Source organism: Gallinula chloropus (assembly GCF_964237585.1).
Source record: "Gallinula chloropus genome assembly, chromosome: 1".
Classification (NCBI taxonomy): domain Eukaryota; kingdom Metazoa; phylum Chordata; class Aves; order Gruiformes; family Rallidae; genus Gallinula; species Gallinula chloropus.
In genome coordinates, this window is record NC_140085.1 from 2,239,607 (window position 1) to 2,260,239 (window position 20,633).

The 20,633-nt window shown below is 43.3% G+C and overlaps 1 protein-coding gene across 1 annotated transcript in view; it reads right to left on the reverse strand.

Moving 5' to 3' along the window:
* EXOC4 (exocyst complex component 4) overlaps positions 1-20,633 on the reverse strand; it is a gene marked incomplete at its 5' end in the record, with an annotated part of 481,981 nt that overhangs the window by 133,929 nt on the left and 327,419 nt on the right. Inside the window, one exon of the mRNA XM_084273112.1 lies at positions 1,919-2,138. Within this exon, the coding sequence (XP_084129238.1) occupies positions 1,919-2,138 (220 nt within the window). The remainder of the gene's footprint in view (positions 1-1,918; positions 2,139-20,633) is intronic.

The window sequence follows — 20,633 nt, forward strand, 5'->3', positions numbered from 1 at the left end:
TCTTGGAACTCTATGATCCTTGGGGTCCCTTCCAACCCATACCACTCTATGATTCTATGATCTTACATGACATATCATGACATAATCATCAACATGACACATCCAGACATAAACTCCTCCTGTGTGCTCATCTTTGTGATCACCAAGGCTGAAACAATTTTTATGTTGGCAATTATTGACAATGTGTTGCACTCCTCCACTTCTCCATTTTGGAGTTTGAGATGACTGGTAAAGCTCTACTTTGGGAAGCGAATAGTTCACGGACACTGTGCTGCCCCAAAATACCATTCTAACCCATGGAGATTTTTAAAACCATGTTCAGAAACTTTTCCCCACCCTTCTAAGGTCGCTGTTCCCTTCTGAAGACGTTGGAAACTATCCACTGGAATCTCATTTTGCTTTGCCTCTGAAAGAACCGCCCTGTACCCGTGGTACACAGACAACCATAGCATTAGTGACCATTAATACATGGAAAAATCCTAGCAATTTCCCTTAAATAATAACAATAATAATAGTTATAACTGTTATTATATATCATTATACTATAGATGTTTAACAGTCATAAACTAAGTGAGAAAGTGGCCATATAAACCTAGAGAGATGTGTGTTACTTCTTAAGAGCACTGGAAATATTATTTATCCCTCAGGAGGTGATTTTACAGATAAGAGGGAATAATTTAACAGGATTAAAAGAGTTTGCCCCAATTCACAACAAAGGTCAGAGCCAACAGTCAGTTCATTCCTTTCAGTCCCACGCAACACATATAACAAAGAACTTTTCTGAGGGGCTTCCATACTGTCCTGTTACTCATGTGGTTGGGATGAGAATTGTGCCTGGTACTATTATCACTACTCCACAATAGAGCTTGAAAAAGCTGTTTCCAAGGGGACTTCTCATACAAACACTCTAAATTCAGACCTAAATCTCTGAAATCTCTCTTACCTGGCCGTGGAAGCAATTCAGCTTCCTCACGACAAATTCACATCAATCACAAACATGCCACAACTGGGAGGCAGGAAACCTCATCCTTGCTCCTCCTGGCAGTCTGGCATGTATTTAGTCCCATCACATGGCTCTCTGATTCGCAAATACCCCCAAAACTTCTAAGGGAGGCACTGAAAAATCTCCAAAATAAACTTCTATGGCAGGGGTTACCAGAAAGCTGCTTACAAGTCGTCACGATGGCTGCATGGTGCTTTACTAATAGCACATGACAGGCAAGATGCAAAGATGATGTTAGCTTGACACATGTAGTAAGAGCAACACACCCTCTTGGGCAAGCAAAATGTAAGGGCACATGTGTACCTACACAGCTGAATAACAGGATCAGAAGAGGAAAGACTAGACTAGCAGTGGCACTGGAATAGAGCTCTAGATTTGGCATTGAGACAAGTTTTGTGGATCATAGAATCCTAGAATTTCCAATCCTGGGTTGGAAGGACATCAAAGCACATCTAGGTTTGACCCCCTGCCATGGGCAGGGACACCCTCCACTTGCCCAGGGTGTCCAAAGTCCCATCCAACATGAACTTGAACACTGCCAGGGATCCAAGGGCAGCCACAGCTTCTCTGGGTACCTTGTGCCAGGGTCTCCCCACCCTCCCCAGGAAGGATTTCTGCCTCTCAGCTCCTCTCCATCTGCCCTCCTGCAGCTGAAGAACATTTCCCTTCTCCTGTCCCTCCCTGCCTTTGGCACAAGCTTTCTTGGAAGGTACTCTAAGGTCTCCTCTAAGCCTTCTTTTCTCCAGGCTCAACCACTCCAACTCTCTCGGACTGTCTTCACAGGGGAGATGCTCCTGCCCCTGATCAGCCCCTGGCCTCCTCAGGACCCAGTCAAGCATGTCCACTGGATATATAGCCAGGTCGTGGCTAGACATTGGCAGCACGGGACATATTGACAGTTCACTCACGTCCTACCTGCAGAAGAGGCCGTTGCACACCTAGGATCTTCATGGTATCTGCATTAGCCAGGATCTTCAGGGGATCAGATGCCTTTGTGACGCCTTCAATCTCTTTATTGATCTCAGCCAGGACCTGATTGAGGAAGATGTTCTTGATGTACATGGTGAGGAACTCGCGGAGAGGACACTGCTTGGCTGGCCCAAGCTCCATGGCATGCTCTATCTCCTGGATGAATCTGCAAAACAGAAGGGGAAGAACACAATGTAGCTGAACCATGTAGTTACTGTAGCACTCTGACTAGTGTTGGCATTGCCTGTGCCATTCCCACAGCTCAGATCCAAGCACTGGCTGTGGAGGAATAACTATAGACTGCAACGATATGAAGCATGATGGGCAAAATTGATGTTTATCTGTCCAAAAACTCCCTGACTGCTCTATTTGAGACATACTGGAAAGACCTGTTGTGAAAAATAAACCCCTCCTAAAAAATTCAGGATGCCAGATACCCCTTTGAAAAGGCAAACTTCCTTCTGGCATTGGTCAGCCAGTTCCCACAGGTGGGTTCCTCGCCTCTAAACCAAACAGCAGTATATTCCAGCTCCAAGTCTACAGATACCACTGACAAAACCAATGCATATTTATTATGCTGATACCATACTGCATTATGCATGTCTGTATTATGCTATATCTTTATTGCTTCATCCTAGGATCCCATTCCTGCGCACGCGGAACAGCATGTCGGTTCTGGGAATATTTTAACACAAAATGTTTGCCATCTCCTCCTGCAAAATATCTTTATCTCAGTGATGCCATCTGTTAAACACATAGGAGTTTCTTTTAGAATTTACCTCGTCATCCCTTTAACTTACATCTGAGGCAATGAATCACAGAATCACAGAGCTGTAGGGGTTGGAAGGGACCTCAAGAGATCATCGGGTCCAACCCCCCTGCCAGAGCAGCTCCCTAGCTCATATTGCACAGATTGGCATCCAGATGGGTCTTGAATATCTCCAGAGAAGGAGACTCCACCACTTCCGTGGGCTGCCTATTCCAGAGCTCTGTCACCCTCACTGGGAAAAAGTTCTTCCGCATGTTGGTGCGGAACTTCCTGTGCTCCAACTTGCAGCCATTGCCCCTTGTCCTGTCCCTACAGACCACTGAAAAGGGGCTGGCTAATTCCCCCTGCATTCTGTGCTTAAGATACTTATAGACATTAATTAGATCCCCCCCTTAGTCTTCTCTTCTCAAGACTGAACAGCCCCAGCTCACTCAGCCTTTCCTCACAGGGGAGACGCTCCAGGCCCTTAATCATCTTCGTGGCCCTTCTTTGGACTCTATCCAGGAGATCCCTGGCTTTTTTATCCCAGTGAGCCCAAAACTGGACACAATACTCCAGGTGGGGCCTGACCAGGGCAGAGTAGAGCGGGAGGATCACCTCCTTTGACCTGCTGGCCACATTCCTCCTGAAATCAGTCTTCCTTTCAAAACAGGACCAAAGTAATTAGGAATGGACTACCAGGAGTCATAATGGATTGAGATATGGTGTCCAAAGGTAGAAACATGTATGGTGAGTACACAGCCCTCTCCTTCAATGCATACGAGTGCCTCACAATTATATTTTAATCTCATTCTTGGATGGGCTGGGATTATTTTTCTCTTTACTTTACACAGCAGCAGACGGAAATGTTTAACCTTGGAGCTCCCAATGCACGTAGCAACAGCCTCTGCACCCTGAAAGCCACCTCTTCTTCACTAGGAAAGACTTTTTTTGCACCAGACAGTTCCAGTTTGGTTAGCTTTTATTAGAGATGCCTCACCACTACCCATTTTCCCAAACACTTCAGTGAGGTCTGCCTAATTGTCCTTAATTTTCTACCTTTGCGTTCAGCACTCCAGAGGAGGTGGCTTTCCTTCAAAGGATTGACTGAGGAGCTCCTGTCAATTCTGGTAGAATGATTTCTTTCAAATCTAACAATTTGCTCCCTAAAGCCTGTGTGGTGTTGACTCCATCAGTCTAGAATGACACATTTGGGCTGATGCAGCTATTGCTTCCGTGGGGGGATCCGTTCGCAATTAAGTTTGACGATTACCTCCCAAAAGAGAGATGCTGCACAGGGAGAAGTGCAAAGGATGGCAGTTTTATTCCCTGGCTTTCACAGATCAATAATTTGAATTGGCTTTATCAAACAGGGAAAAGCAGAGTCATCTAGGAAGAGAGCAGAGAGGCCTCCAACAAGCTAATCTCTGAAATAATAGACCTCATGTCACCAGCTTCAAGGCACAACCACCGACGTCCTTAAGGGAACATTGTCAAGGTTGATGGGACTATATTAAACTAATTTATTGTATCTTTTAATGTCTGCCAATAAATTTGTCACTCTTTCTTTATAAGCTTATTTACACAGCGCTTTTGAGCCATAGAACTCATAAAAAATGTGGATTAACTCTTACAATACCTACACCACATAGCCAAACACTATTGCTCCTCTTGCAGCTGGGAAAGGAGAAGCAGAGGAGCTTGAACTGGAAACAAGCAACTTTGAGAGAAGTGAAAGGAGCAACTTCTGAAATCCAGCACGTGCTTGAAAATGGCCAAGCCAGCAGAAATGGAAGAAAACTTTTAGAGGGAGAACAGCCACATCCAAACCAGCAGCAAACTATTAGAGCTCAGTTGTGCTGACCTACGGCAACTCCTTATCCCACAACAGCTTGATGGTCTCTATAAGTGTTTCCTATACCAGAGACTAAATTGCTTGTGTGAGGCTGCAGGAAAGGTCAGTAAGGTGTAATCACAAATTTTTGATTCCCAGAACCTGGCATTAATCACCATTTCAAATCTCTCCTAAAGACCCGTGTCTTAATCTCCAGCAAACTTTATCTTGATTAGAGAACTGAGTCCTGGTGGTTGACATGTTCTAGTAGGCTTTAATTTCTCAACATAAACAAGACAACAGTCCTTCACTTAATACTGCTAAGGATCAAATTTTACTTGATCCAAACCATAAAGTAATCACAGATTATGAGAAAGCTGCTAGATAGCAATAACTCCACGAGAGGGGATTTTATGAGTGCTCAGCAACACTTGTGATAAAGAACAAATGGTCAAGAGCTTAGGGAAGCAGATTTAAACTTGGTATCAGGAAAAAAGTTATTAAGAATTAAACTGTTCACGGCATGGAGGACTAGAGGATATGGATGAGAGATCTTAAGCTTGAATGTTCACAGATAGCTTGATTAAATGATAATGGTAATGAAAACCAGACAATTTCTCAAGTCTTCATTAATCAAAAGATCTCTACCAAAGGAAGATCTCTACATGGAAGTAGAGAAAAGGTAAAGAAAAATGTTGTATGGATGTCAGAGTGTCTCTTACAGTATGGAACAGCCCTAAGAGTTCAGAAAATTGATGCTTCAATGGTATATTACCGCTTTGTATAGTCTAACAAAAGGATGACTGGAATCCAATTTGCTGTGATATGCTATAGTTCAAAGTTGACCTCTCCATGTCTTCACCAGTCAGGGTAAATACCCCATCTGCTCTGCAAAGGGAGCACCCAAGACAGTTACTGTTGGAGGCAGACCTCCAACCTCCATTCCACCAAGAGGACAAGCCCACTGAGCACACAGCCAGGGTGCCCAAGTATCACAAGGCTCCTGATACAGATGTACAACACATTTGCACCAAGAATTCTTCTAGCACATTATACTGCAAGAGTGATGCACTCTACAGCATCCTGTAACAGGGAGGATTATTCAGAATGCTATTAAGAACAGATTCATCTACTGGAAAGTGTTAATTTTCTGTACTTCCTAAGAGAATCACAGAATTGTAGGGGTTGAGAGGGACCTCTAGAGATCATCAAGTCCAATCCCAAATTACAGGTGCAAAGTCAAACACTGACAAGTTTGGAAAAGCAGGATTGGAGTTTCTTGTGTCACCTTACTTTGACCTGCTGTGCACAACATCCCACTGGAATTTTTAATTACACAATGACACAGTATTGCTCTTCTCAGCAGACCCTTGTCTTACCCAGGGAACAGGACGGCTGGTGTTCAGACAGTGAATGTCACAGCGTTGGGACTTTGCAACCCTGTTGTGTGACTGGAGCAACAGGCCCCAGCAGCCAATTGGCATCAGTGTGAATCACTGTGACACCAAGTGAGGCACTTCTGCCACAAAGTCCCATGGGGCTGTCTGCACCACTTCCAAGATTCATTCTTCCTGCCTTCTCACTTCTTCATATGACTCCTGTTTGTGGGAATCTGGCCACTGATTTTCCTTGGTTTCTAATCTCACTTATCCTACGTTTCTCCTCTCTCCTTGCCACTTCCATGAGGAAGCATCCTCCTCTAGGCAGCTGGAGGCCAGCAGGTACAGAAGCCCAAAAAAATCTGTGAGGGGATGCCACCCTTGGCTGGAGGACCAGCACGTTTGCTGGTCCTGGTTAGATACAGGCAGAATCATGCCCATCAGGAACTTCAACTGATAGAGACTATAAACCTCTTTACGAGAGGGTGAGAAGTACACTTCAAAGGTGTATAACTAAGCCAAATGTTGGTGCACTTTCAGGGGAATAGCAAAAGGTGCATCCTTTACACCACAGCTCTTCTTACTGAGAAATGCAAAGATGCAAATTTCCAGCCAAAGAAAAGGTCACCAGAACATGCCAACATGCATGATGTATTCCTTCTCCTCATTCTCAGAAAGAACAAGTATTTTAGACACATTTTCCTATAAAAATATATATAGCCCCAGTTGGCAATTAAAGACTAGCCAAACTACAAGAAAAATTAAGTTTTCAAAAAAGGGAAGTCTTGGGTGGCATTAAAGACCTAACAGATATTCTCTATTTTCTGCTTGGCAGACACAGATCCACAGTCACACGATGTGCTATTTATTTATTTAAAATTCAAATACTGTTGGCTAACTTATTCAAACATAACTCAATCTTTATAAAGAAAAAAAATGCTTCACAGGATCTAAAAAAGAAATATATATATATATTCTAAGACTGCTTTCCACAAATGTTCCTGTGTTACTTATCCAAGCTATCCACACAACCATTACGATGTCAGAAAAGCAATTTGACCTATGGCTATCCCAGAGATCAACGTTTATGTCTGCGTGTGAACTGGCATACATGATAAGAAATCACATTCTGGTCAGCCACATTCTTATATAAAACAGGTAACAAAAGCAAAGTGGAGAAAACTTCTTGGTGTTTGAATACAGCAGAGCATCAGGGAAGGTGTGGACATGATTTTTTAAATCTATTTTGGACACACTCATGTGGGGCCTAAATCCAAGCAGCTCCTCAATTAAAAAAAACATCATGATGGTGAAAGGCTGTGTCACCGATTCCTTTTATACTCTCCTATTTTCATTTTACTCTCCAAAGAGTGAAATTTGAGATATAGCTCACTATAAAAAGGGGCCATAAAGAAGGCCTTGGAGGAACATCTTTGATTCACTTTCCATTTGTTCTGATTATTCTACTCCAAAAAGAACCATTCAGTTGTAATTTAGTATGGTTTCTGAAACAGAATCAACAACCACAATTAAAATCATCTCACACTGGCACACAAAAGCTGAAGGGAAACCTATAAAGGTTAACGTGCTGCGGGCTGTATTCTCTAGATCACAGAATCACAAGGTTGGAAAAGGCCTTTAGGATCATGGAGTCCAACCATTCCTGTCCTATGCTAAACCATATCCCTAAGTACCTAATCCACCTGTCTGTTAAACACCCCCAGGGCTGGGGGCTCAGCCCCCTCCCTGGGCAGCCTGTGCCACAGCCCCACAACTCTGCCAGGGAAGAACTTTGCCCTCCCAGCTGAGCTGACCCTGCCCTGGGGCAGCTTGAGCCCATTGCCCCTTGGCCCATCTCCTGTCCCCTGGCTGCAGAGACCATCGCCCACCTCTCTGCACCCTCCTGGCAGGGCAGGGGAGGTGGGGAGAAGGTCTCCCCTCAGCCTCCTCTTCTCCAGGCTCAACACCCCCAGCTTCCTCAGCTGCTCCTCATAGGATTTGCCCTCCAGCCCCTTCCCCAGCTTGGTTGCCCTTCTCTGGAAACACTCCAGGACCTCCACGTCCTTCTTATGGTGAGGAGCCCAGAACTGGACATGGTACTCAAGGTGTGGCCTCACAAATGCCAAGTACAGGCACACAATCACTTCTCCAGACCTACTGGCCACACTATTTCTGACACAACCCAGGATGCCATTGGCCTTCTTGGCCACCCAGGCACACTGCTGGCTCATATTCAGTCTGCAGTCAACCAACATCCCCAGGTCCTTCTCTTCCTGACAGCTCTCCAGCCAGTCTCCCTGAAGCCTGTAGAGCTGCATGGGGTTGTTATGTCCCATGAAGTGAGAGATGTGAGAGAATGAGCCTTGTGGCACATTCAGGGTACAAAACTCCCTCAATGCTGAGCAATTACACTTATTTAACACGACCGTTGTGTTATGTCAGACCCATAAATATGCAAAAAAATGGTTTCTCTGAATAAAAATGCAGAGCGAGGTGTGGCACCAGAGTTTGGATAATGGATACAGTAGATAGCCCTGGGAATTGCCTGAAATCCTAGAAAGATTCACAGGGATGTCATTGCTCTGAAGGGCACTCCTATGAGATGTCTGGCTGGGATGGCATTCTTGAAGACATCAGATGGGTGGGGAGGAGGCAGAAACCTGCATCCTATCTCAAATTCCAAACCTGCATTTTCAAAATGATGCACAATTTTTAACTTGTTTTATCCTCCTATGAAAGCATTTGAGGTGATTTGTGGCTGCAATTAAGCATTCCCCTTAGACAGAAAAGCACTCTCAGTAAAATGAAGTATCTTTTTGTAAATGACAGTCATTTGGATTAAAAAAAAAGAAGAAAAAAAGGCAAACCATTTCAGAAAATTTAATTCATTCCATCTCACAACTTAATTGGCTATGAGGACTGTCTTACCTAGGCTGAAAGTATACAATAAATGCCATAAAACCTAAAAAAGTCACATGGATTGATTTAGAAACCTACAACTCTCACCTTCCCTAGGCTGTCTTCTGTCTTCATGTTATCAGATGTCTTCTAAAACATCATTAAAAGGAACTGAAGACGTGTCATTGAAAGTGCATAATATCACACACTCCTCTTTTTAATGTTGATGATAATACTGTCTGAAATTCCCTCCTCAAAAAAATGGATTGACAGCAAGAAAACAAAATGTCCCAAAACCTTAAGAACATTTTTATAGACGTTCTGGCCAAATTTACATTTCAGCTTGTTTCATTTCTGTATGATCCTAAACTCTCAGTCAGATGTCCAAGTACCTGCAATAAACCTTCCTGTGGGCTTACACAAAGTAAGAAAATACTGATGAAACATCAGAAACCCTTTGGATTGGATACCAGTTACTGACAGAATGGCAAATCCCAAACTGGTTGTTCATGCTTCACACAATTAAAGATAAAATAACCAAGACTATAGGTTCTTGAAGGTTTGAAGACACATTCAAACTGAGATACACCTGGGAGACACCAGTTTGTTCATTTCCTATATAGAAAGCCCTCCTACCCCAACAATGTTGGGTGCTTTGGAAGAGGCTCAATGGAAGCGACAGACAAAGATGATGTTCTCCTGCCAAGCTCTTTGGCAACTGTCAAGGTTGAGCTCTGATTCCTAATTTACCACCCTTGTGATCATGTGGCCAGGCAAGGGGCTATTTCCACAACTACAGGCAACCAAACTGGTATATATTTCAGTATATTCTGGTCCCATAATGACCTAGTTGGAATAAAACCTACTTCTCACCCATCCTGCAGTCTAATCCATCCTCTGACTCCTCTCTGCCCTGCCAAAATGAGACCTACTGATGCTCCTGTATTGACCGTTACACACATATAGAATATAATAAATATAAATTAAAAAATTAACTTTGGCAATTAGATCAGAGATCGTTTGTTACTAAAGACCAATAAAGGGTTTTTTTGTATAGAAACTTGATATAGAGAATTATTTTGGTTACATTATCAGCTGCCCCAGGGTCGATACTTCACTAAGGACCACACTGCTGATAAACGCTGTGGCTACATGAAAGACAATAGAGCTGCTTCTGTATGAGGTGTCCAAAGGGAGCTGTATGTAGGGGACAACAGCAGGAATAAAGGTTTAAGCTGTTTTCTAGGTGACCCAAAATGTGATTAAAATTATAATTATTATAAAAAAGTGTAAACAGCTCTGTGACACTCAATGAAGATCTAGCTACTCTAAGTGCATTTAAAAATCTTAGCAAAATCAACCAAACAAACCACAAACACCAGACAAAACCCATTAATTTTCTGCTATTTTGAAATATTATATAGCATAGAAACCATCCAGCAAGGTAACGACAACAGAAAAATGACTGTTGTTAACAGGAAATACCAAGTTTGGGACATTTCCCACTAATATATTGAGGTTTCAGCTAAACACAAGTTACTGGCAATACCAGCCAGATTGGCGACTGCAACGCTGAGCTGAGTTTTATGGGCTGTTTTGGGCAAATGGCCAGATGAACACCATCAGTCCCCATCACTTCAGTCCTTAAACAACAGTAGCCAATCAAAAAAAGTTCAACTACTTGATAAAGCACTTTTGGCTATTTCTATGTTCCAGCTGCTCATCCACATGACTGAGGTAAGAAATCCCTCCTTCCCAAGCAGGTGTAATATAAATAGTTTGTTGTCTGCAAAGTGCTACAGAAACCACATACACTCAGAAAAAAAATTGAAATTATAATTTAACTATCCTCTGGTGCTATAAATATTGCTTGGTTAGTGCTCATCTATCACCTGAAGAACACAACTTGCTGACTTTGTGCAACTGTATCAAGACACGCCACGTGCAATATCTCCTGATGTCTCCAGAGGGGAATACAGACTAGTATTTGGACCACAAAATGTAAAGCCAGAACTAATTAGACCTAAAGCTTTATAATGTACAGAAATGCCTATCCTTAACCCTAGGGTTCAGATGCCTCTCACTGAGCCAGAGCCATGAGGAGCATTAGCAGAACCACCGTGGACATTTGTTGGGGAGGTCAAACCTTGGAGGCAAATTTTAATGTGCTAATGACAACCTTTCCAACTGCATAATTTGAACAGTACTCCACATCTCCATTCCCCTCCTTGTGACAAAACCACTTTTATTTGTTTCTGGGGTTGCTGGTGTAGCTGAACATCTTCATTTACACCCTGTAGAACAGATACGAATGGAAACATCCAATCCAGCTGAGTAGAGGTGATGTGGGTGCACCGCCACAAAGCCTCTTCCTTGCTTTTCATTTTCATCTTGTCAAAGGTAAATCTCACCTCACAGGAGTAATGATTTCCTCAACGAAGCCAGCATGAGCTAATTGACGCATCGCAAGCGTTAGAAAGAGCCCACCTGATGGAAGGTTTCTAGTGTGGCAGTTGGAGTGGTGCTCACATTTCATGGCCTCTATCCTCTCATCTACTGGGAGGGCACAAGAGAGCTTATGGAATTGGCTGCATTTCTATCTGCTACCCAACCTCAGCTAATAGTCACGTTTAATTTTTCCACAATTGGTAAAGCTGAACGCGGAGCAGCCCAAAGTTTTGTGACCTTTACGGAGAAATTGTGTTTCAAAAGGAACAAAACAGCCCAACTTGGAGGGTTTCTGTGAAACGAAGGCTATGAAATGTGTATCAACATCACAGTCCTGGGTAAAACATGGGAAAGTATATGTACAGGGCACTGGAATGGGGCTGTGTTGCTTAAGAAATAGAAACTGGGTAGACTTTGAGCCTAGTTGTAGATTTGTAAAGGCATTAATTTGCAGACTTAAAAACCAATCCATTGGCCTGTGAATTTACAGCAATGAAAATCTATCTTTATTCCTCTTCTATCTCCAGACACCGTTCCCACAAAGATGTTATTTCCCTTTCTGCAGATGAAACAGAGCAATTACCAGCGCCACAAATCTGCATATAGCATTTATACGTCTGGAAGACCCAGGAGCAGTTCCCTCTGCGAGCAGATGCAGTACAGCTGCTTCTCTTTGAAGGCAGGCAAAGGAAGAGTAACTCAAGCATGAATCACATCAGCTTGTTCTGTTAATGAGGATGCGACCGAAATATGAATCATGAGTGCTACAGGGAAAGTAACACAAGTTGGAGCTGTGGCAGCAGTTGTTAGTGGAGTTTTGGGGGATCTACTCTCCTCCCAAGGAGCAGGGTGCAACTGGTTCGCTTTACACCAAGGTGCCATCTCAACATGATGCAGAAATGACCTCCAAGGTTGAGTTATGGCTTATTAGCCAAGCTGCAGAAAACGATTGGACATGTCCCTATCCCTGTCGTGACCTGGAAGTGTGACCCATGTCTTCTTTGGCATCCAGAAAGGGCTGAGAACATGTGGCTGGTGGGCACTTAGCCATCATCATGTGGTTGTAGCAAATGTACACACAGATAGAGGAGTCACTGTCTGTCTTCACCTCACTCTGTCCTGATGGTGATACTCCTTGATCCACTTTCCATACAGTGGTGAGGCTTGAAAAGTGATCAGGAACACTGCTCTAGGTTGCTCTGCACTGCATCATTTTTTATTACCAAGGCAGAATGCCTGCTTGACATTTTGATTATTCACAATAAATAGCAAGCACGAATCCTAACTATGGGTGAAAACATGGCTGGGACATGTTAATTCTGAGCACAAATACAAAGCAGCTTTATTCCCTGTGTGCCATTAGCCTCCTTTCAATCCACACGTTCTTTACAATGTCAACCTGGAAGCAAAAACCTGTGGCCAAATGTTTTTGTCTTCTCTTCCTAATTTACTGAGGAACTTTTTGGGGTTGTTTGGGTGCAAAGAGCCTCAGTTTCCCCGTTACTGCAACACACAATGACTATCTGCAAAGCAAAAGATCCTCAAACCTGCAGAAGGGTACAGGATCATTAAGATGCCAACAGACCCCAACTGTGCACATCCAGGTACTAGGAAAACGTAAAATGCTGCCCCACCAGTGAACAGCAGCAGCACAGCTGTGATGTGCAGATCAGCAGCCTTCACCCTGAAAACACAGATTGGATGAGCTACTACTTCATCATTTGTCACTGGAAAAATAAGAGTAAGATCGTTTCATGTGCTTTATGTTTATACATCTCCTATGACCAGCCACCCCTTTGCTCTTCTGAAGCTTCACTGCCAAATCTCTTCACTCCAGCCCCTGAAACCATAACCCTCTAGGCCCAAAACTAGAGCGATGCTGAGCAAAGCCTGCCAGTCACCTCAAAGTTACAAGATTGCTTCATGATGGAGATGATAATCCAAAATGACCACTGAACTAAATTACCCGCTGTCGATCCATTTGTAATTTAAATCCAATCCTGCAGAAGCCAGAAGATAAATGTACTAACCCTCGTCAATCAATCCCTCTCCCTATAGAACTTTGGTGATGTATTTATTTTACGTGAACCCAGGGCACGTGTCTACTTAGAGGCACTTTCTGCTCAGGAGAAGTCAAAGCTGTAGGATCCCACTGCTTCTTCTGTTTCTAACTTACTATAAAAGTAAAGGCAATGCTTTACTTCCCATGAAGCTACAGCAGGTAACATGATTTCATTACTACTGATGTATTCAGTACCGTGCAAGGTAGAAAATACACACAGCCTTGGTTAAAATGCATTATAATTTTAACCAACCTGGGCAGTCAATTCTAAATGAATGCCTGGCTATCCCAGAGAAATATTATGGGGTTCAATCAAATGCACATAAAGCACTTCAGCATCATGCCTCCATAAAGACATTAACAGAGCCACTGTATAATGTCATCCTATTACACAAACTGATCTGAAATACCAAATTCACCAAATTTAGCTTTTCATATTATTAAATCTTACTCCAATGCCCCATCATATTTGTTGACCACCGCTGAGACGTAACGATACGTCCCCCCCACCAACTTCACATTCTCTCCTGAGCACAACAGCTTTGTAAAAATTATCTTATTATTCAGATTATTTTTAAATCTGATCTGGTGGCACATTCTTTGTGCTCAAACCCCACAGCTCTCAATCTGGCCCCTGTAAAAAGTAACATATGCTGACTATAAATCTTCAAAATGGCTCTATTAATAGAGTAGCTGCGGTGACAGCTTTATAAATGGGCCCCATCTTTATGCAAACTGTTTTTTATTAGATTGCATTATAATGATTTGTAATAGGAATGCAAGGATGGCTTTGGAGCGGACGGCGGTGAGGAATGACTCCAACCAGCCAGCGGTTTCAAAGCCCGTTGAGTTTGGTGTGGCAGATTGCAACAACAGACACTATCAGATTAGCTTTGCTACACCTCTCTGCTCCTCTGCTTTTCCCAATCAGATAGCAAACAGACGAATAACTGGCTGTGTGTCTGTCAATCCAATTACTTCCTATTTGCTCTGTGCTGACACTCCATTAAACAAGCGGACAGATGGCACGATCTTTCATTATCATCCAACTGACTGATTAGCCTCTGGGGTGGGGATGGGGGTATGGCCAATCAGTTACATCAGGGGTTACTCAAAAAAACCCACACTGTGGCAAATGGAAAGCCCAGACTAAGAGATTGTAACTCCAGAGCCCACCTGGGGATGCCCTGGAATATTTGGGCTTGATAGAGGTACTGCCTCCAGAAACACATAGGGCCAAGTTTAGATGTCCTGCTACAGACCCCTGACTTAGGCACTGCAGTGTGATGGCACCTACAGTAAAGAGCTGATGAGTGATTCTAGCTCTCCTGTCTGCAGCAGTTGGCTTTCCTCTTAGCCAGGAGGCCCAGCTGAACTACCAGTTGTAGGATGGTAACACTCTACAGCCCTCTGTCCTTGCAAGGATTTGGGAAACTCAGTTCCTTGGACAGCCCTGCTCCTTTCACATGCTTGGATCATTTCCATTTTACAGTAGGAAATAAGACACCATCACCCCAGAAAGTCTGTGGCAGAGCATTAAGTTCCTCTATTCCAGTGAACACCAAGTTCATCCCTTACCCTTCCTTTACATATTTTAATTCTGTATCCAAAGCTGTCAAAGATATTGCACTGGAAGACATCATATACAGTAGCTTATAGGTCCCAAGTAATTTCCATATACCTTATTGTCTGACATGAAAATCTAGAAGGGAGAACCTTTGGCTAGCTGCTCTGTGTTTCAGCCAAATTCACAAGTGGTGAAAGTCTAGTTACATACCATAGAACATTAGTAAAAGAGGTGAATAAGTAAGGACATTGAGGCAAAGAGTAGCCATCACTGAACACCCAAGAACAATGTGTATGTGTGCCACAGGCCTAGAAACAAGAACATAAAGTCTTCCTAAGGTCACAATGTCTCTGTACCAAACCATGAAGACCCCCAAGAAACACACAGAATGGCCAGTGGGGAAGATCAGATGATGGTATTGGCTGGATCCACATTGCAATTATTTAGATTCCTCTTCTGCCTTCCTCACCACCAAGGATAACAAGTTAGTTTGGTAGGTCCTTGAGACTCCCTGACATCTTGGCATCAACATCAATGCCCAGAGGGTACCAGGCCCCATAAATGAATGGTTGGAGCAAACAAGGGGGGTGACTGCACTAGAAAGAGGGAAACGTTAGTGTGCTGAGCCATTTTAAGCAAGCAACTTGAGAGCTCCTTAACGAGGATAACAATTTTACAGTCTTGGTTTGAGGAAAAAAATCATGGTCATTAAGTACATCGTCATCTTCTCTAAATTATTCTGTTCCTTACTGATTAGGGAGTAACTATATTCTGCAGCAAGCCTGTCTCTGCCTATTATTTCCCTCTTCTAAGGGCAAACATGATAAGCCTAAGGCCATGCCAAAATTAGGAGCAAAGAGTAAATAAATACGAAGCCTCCTTTGAAGATTCTTGTTTCTCATCAGCATGTCATAACAAATACCTGTTGCTCTGCAAAGGGAACTGAGAAGTGGGGGGTTGAGAGCCCCAGGGAGAGAATGAATATATTGACCTCCAATAAAAAGCTGCCTGTGCACCTCTGGTACTCCTCCATCTCACCCAGAGGGACCTCTGAGGAGATTTCAGTTCCTACAGCTAACTCAGCTCCTGACATTTGTCAATTAAGGGATCAAATAACACAAATCAATGATATTTTTTCCCCATGTGTACAAGTAAACTACAGGAAACCAAATGGGATCCCTACTGATTTTCATGTTGAGCACAGAGTTGACCTGAGATGCCAGAGCTGGGTTGGGTTTTAACAATATCCATCATGTGGAAATGATGAGGCAAGAGTACAAACAACAGAGATCACCTGAAGACACCCAGGTAAGCAAGCACAGAGACAGCAAGAGTGCAGTCTGAACACACTGACCTCTGGCATGCAACATTATGAAGGAAAGCTTGGCAGCCTTCATGCCATGGATTTGGCACCCAATGCAGATGTGCCCATGCTGCAGAGTTACAGTGATTTGCACAAGAACACAATGATCCTGTATATAAATAGCTGCCAGAGTAAAGATACTACACTTTTGAGATTGAGAGTACAAATCAAGCCAGACAACGTTAAGCTACGTGCAGTTTCAATCTAATCACATTCATTAGTAAGTTGGCAGAAAAACTTCACTCAATTGGGGCACACTAATGGTGCTATTTAGGAAGGCAAGAAAAAGCCATCCAAGAACCAGCTGTGCTCCAGGCTCTAGCCATTAGTATGTGCACACCTTGTCTGCAGAGCCAGAGCTGCAGAAAGAGACATGACCAAGAGTTTACCATATGACCTTGAAGATATGTACAGCAGGGAAATTCCCCCACGATTTCAGTAGCCACCACTATTTCTCTGAAGTGTTGAGATGAAACTCTGTGGGTTCGTCTTACAGGGAGACAAGCTTGCAGAACATGTTTGTGGAAAACAGAAAGAGCTTCCAGAGTGAAATGCAAGTGTATGAATTGCCTCTGACTACCCACTTCTGTCAGCAGCCAGGATTTGGTCGCATTTAATAACTAATGCTTAAGAGGAAAAAAAAGGATTTGTATCATTACAGAGCTGTAGACAAACAGGATGCTGTACCTCCATCAAGGTTCTCATTCCTCTTCCCAAAAGAGTGAGGGCACCTGCTTCAATGTCCTCAATTTCCAAAATCAGGAGATAGATTCTTCCAAATTAAACCAATTCCTGTACAGTTCCATTTCACAGAATCTCAAGGTTGGAAAAGACCTTTAAGATCATCCAGTCCAACCGTTCCTGTCCTGTGCTAAACCATATCCCTGAGCACGTTATCCACCTGTCTTCTAAACACACCCAGGGATGGTGACTCAACCACCTCCCTGGGCAAAATTAGCGTTCAACTTTTTTTTCAACTCCTGATCTGAAAAACTGAAACAAGGAATTCCTGACAGAGGATGTCTTCTGCCCAGACAGCTGGTTTCTGGTCAGAGAGTGATCCTTCTAAACCACAAATAATTAATTAGCCTAATCAAATGAAGTTGCTGCAAAACACAGTGTAAACATGTAAGGGCTGTATTGCCACTGGTAATACTATTTTCTGACCCTAGTACATGTCATTTTATGTTCATATGACTGTTGTTCTATTACCCTATAATTACTTTTCACAGGTGATTCGTGGTACATTAGAAACTGCATTCCACTCTGTAATTGTATAAGACAGGGCTGTAAGAACAGTCTAAGGAACACTATGACTCTCAATTACAGCCTATCAGATTAAAGTACCCATGTTTTGGAGTAAGGCAAAATTATCTTTAGACATAGAGGCAGAACTGGACAACTGAATGCAGCGTATCAACAAGTCACGCTCCCTGCCAAGCCCAAGAATCAGGGCTGGAAGAGGCCAGTAAGATGTTTCTGAGGTTGTAGAACCTTTTCATCCTGCAATGTGGGAGGGAAACTGCCCAGCAGTGACTCCATGGGTGACTTCATCCTCCATAAATCAATGCCTGCAAATGCAGAGGTTAAATCATTTTCAATGGCATACGGTGACGTGAATTGTTTTCCCTGCAACTATGAGATCTCCTGCGATGTTCGGCGTGGAAAGAAGAACTCTCCTCTGAAACGTGCATAAAAATCACAGCAAGGATGGGGAAACTCCCATTTATGACTGCATGGGAATTACACTAATTAAGGATACGTAACAGATGGGCTGATATAACAGGCTTTCATCCACGGTGATCCCACCCTGCCTGCCAGCCAGCACATCTCCAGTTGAAATGGGATGGCAGCTTTCTGGTATCGCATCTTCCCAGCTAGAAAGCTGGTGTTACACTCAAAATCTTATTATCTGCAAAAAAAGGACACACCACAAATACAAAGCCAGGAAGCCGTTAGCCTAATTAAGTCTTAACTACTGATCAAAATACAGCTCAGAGTTCTTATTAGTCCAGTTACAACAACAGTAGCACAGGGTCAACACAAAGCTTGTTGCCTTTGGCTGGGGAAGGCAAACCCCATTCATTTACTGGGCTGTGAGGATGTCCCTTACAGCAGGGGCAAGAATTCTCCCAGTCTGAATTCAAAAGTCACCCTGTAAATAAAGCCTCATGTTTGTGTTTAGATTCCTCCAAGGCATGATAAACCTCACAGCAAGTCCTGGGAGCTTGGAAAGATGGAAGAGGTAGAAATAAATACTGAGAACCATGAAGATAACATTCAGCAGTAATCTTATAAAGCTTGACTGTGTTCTTATGATGTAAAATCCTACCTTTGTGGCTACCTGCATTGTAAACTTTGCTCGGTCTCTTCACAGTCTCTTCTTGCAACTCTTATGTTTAATTATCAAAAATAGGTAAAAATGTGGCTACACCTATGGGAAACGTAGCAATGCAGACTCTGCAACTTCACAGACAGAATGGATGTTGCAGCAGTTTTACGCTGGATTTTTTTCCCAGGAATTTTATTTTTCTACCTTGTAAAAACTGCACCAGGAATCAGGATCCTCAGACGTGTCCTAACTATGCCAGCCTGTGTGAATCATTTCAGTCCCCTGCATTTCATCTTTATCCTCTAACTAATAATGTGAACAGAGCTGGAATGCTGTGAATAATTTATTACTAGTCCAAATGTATTATTATGCCAAATTTATTCTCGTGAAGAAATAAGTTTTTCAGAATATATCCATTCTAGGTGTCATGGACAAGACAACTTAAAGGAGTCCTACTTCAGAAAGTACCTAGTATTTGCTTTTATGAAGATTTCTGGGCAAACTCTCATCAACTAAAAAGCCCCAAAGCACCATCTGCATTTGAAAATATATATGTTAAAGCACTCTGATGATGAAATGCTGATAGGAAAAGCTGCTTTTGAAAAGATGGCATTTGTGCTTCATCCTCTGCAGCCATAAGTCTTATCGTAGTGCAAAAATATCCTGAAATTTATTCTTGTGCCTCTAAGAGCCAGATTATCCCCATCGATTATTAGGCTCTTGTTTATCCTAGTACAGCTGGAAAGATAAGAAACTTTCCATACATTCCTGTGCCAGCACCCTCTGACCTGAGTACCACACGTTTTGGGTGAACACGTTTGCAGGAATATTTAGACCATGGACCTCTGTGCTAAAACTCTACTGGGGGCACTTGTAATCCCAGAGATGCCTTAACCCAAGCCTTTCCTTTGTGTTTCTCCAGTGCTGCCCTGATTTGATTCCTTATGTCCATACTGGAAGACATATTTCTTCTACCTGGAAGCCTTCCTTTCTACCTCAGGACTAATAACCAAACACACATGGCTGAAATTGCTTGATTTAGCACAATACAGAGGTCAAGGCAGGACTACTCTGACTGCAGCAGAGCAATATCTGATGACATAAGTGTGGTGGTTCAGCCCCAAGCAGCGGCTGAGCACCACACGCTGCTCACTCACTCCCGGAGGAGAAACAGCCAGAGCCTCCCTGGGTTGGCATAAGGACAGTTTACTGACAAAACCAGTCAGTGAAAGGGCAACAATAACAGCCCACAGCAAATTACACTCACACACTACAGAGTACCTTACTGACCCAACGATGACACAAAGTGCTGCACAATGCAACAACCAACCGGACACCTCAGCCAGGAGGCACCCAGGAGCACCCCTCCCCAACCAGCCCCTTTTACAGGGGAGTGATGTCAGGTGGGGTGGAAACCAGCCTGGGCTAACTAAGCTAACCTGGACTAACTCAGCTTACCTGGGCTGGCTGCTTGGGGAGGTGAACTCTGGCCTGGCCAGAACCAGGACAGTTAGCAAAGCAATTGCTGTTTAGCCAGTTGGCCAAAATGTCTCATAACATGCAAAGTCTTCCAGGATGGTCAGTGTTGGCACAGATTTAACACAAATGGGGTTTTACAGTCTGGCAGGGGCTGGCTGTGGGGTTTTTGAGCACATGGAGTAGAGGACAGAAGCTTGTGTTAGCTGCTGTATGCTACACTGAAGGATTAACTTAACATTTAGAAGTCATGTAAACACAGAAAAAGAGATGACAGAATCATAGAATCATTTAGGTTGGAAGGCACCTTTAAAGACCATCTCCTCCCAACCCCACTGCTATGAACAGGGATGTCAGATGAGCACTGAGCCTTGTGCTAGTGAGACTCCAGATATCTCAGGTGGTCAAGGTGACGTCTTCATTGCCTCCTGTCCTCCCACCTCCTTGCTAAAACCACAGCTTTAAAGCAGATCAACAACTTGCTTCTGAGTCATCTCAGACCTAGAATGGCACTGATGTAAAATTCTGATTGCAGAGAGGTTTTCAACTTTTCA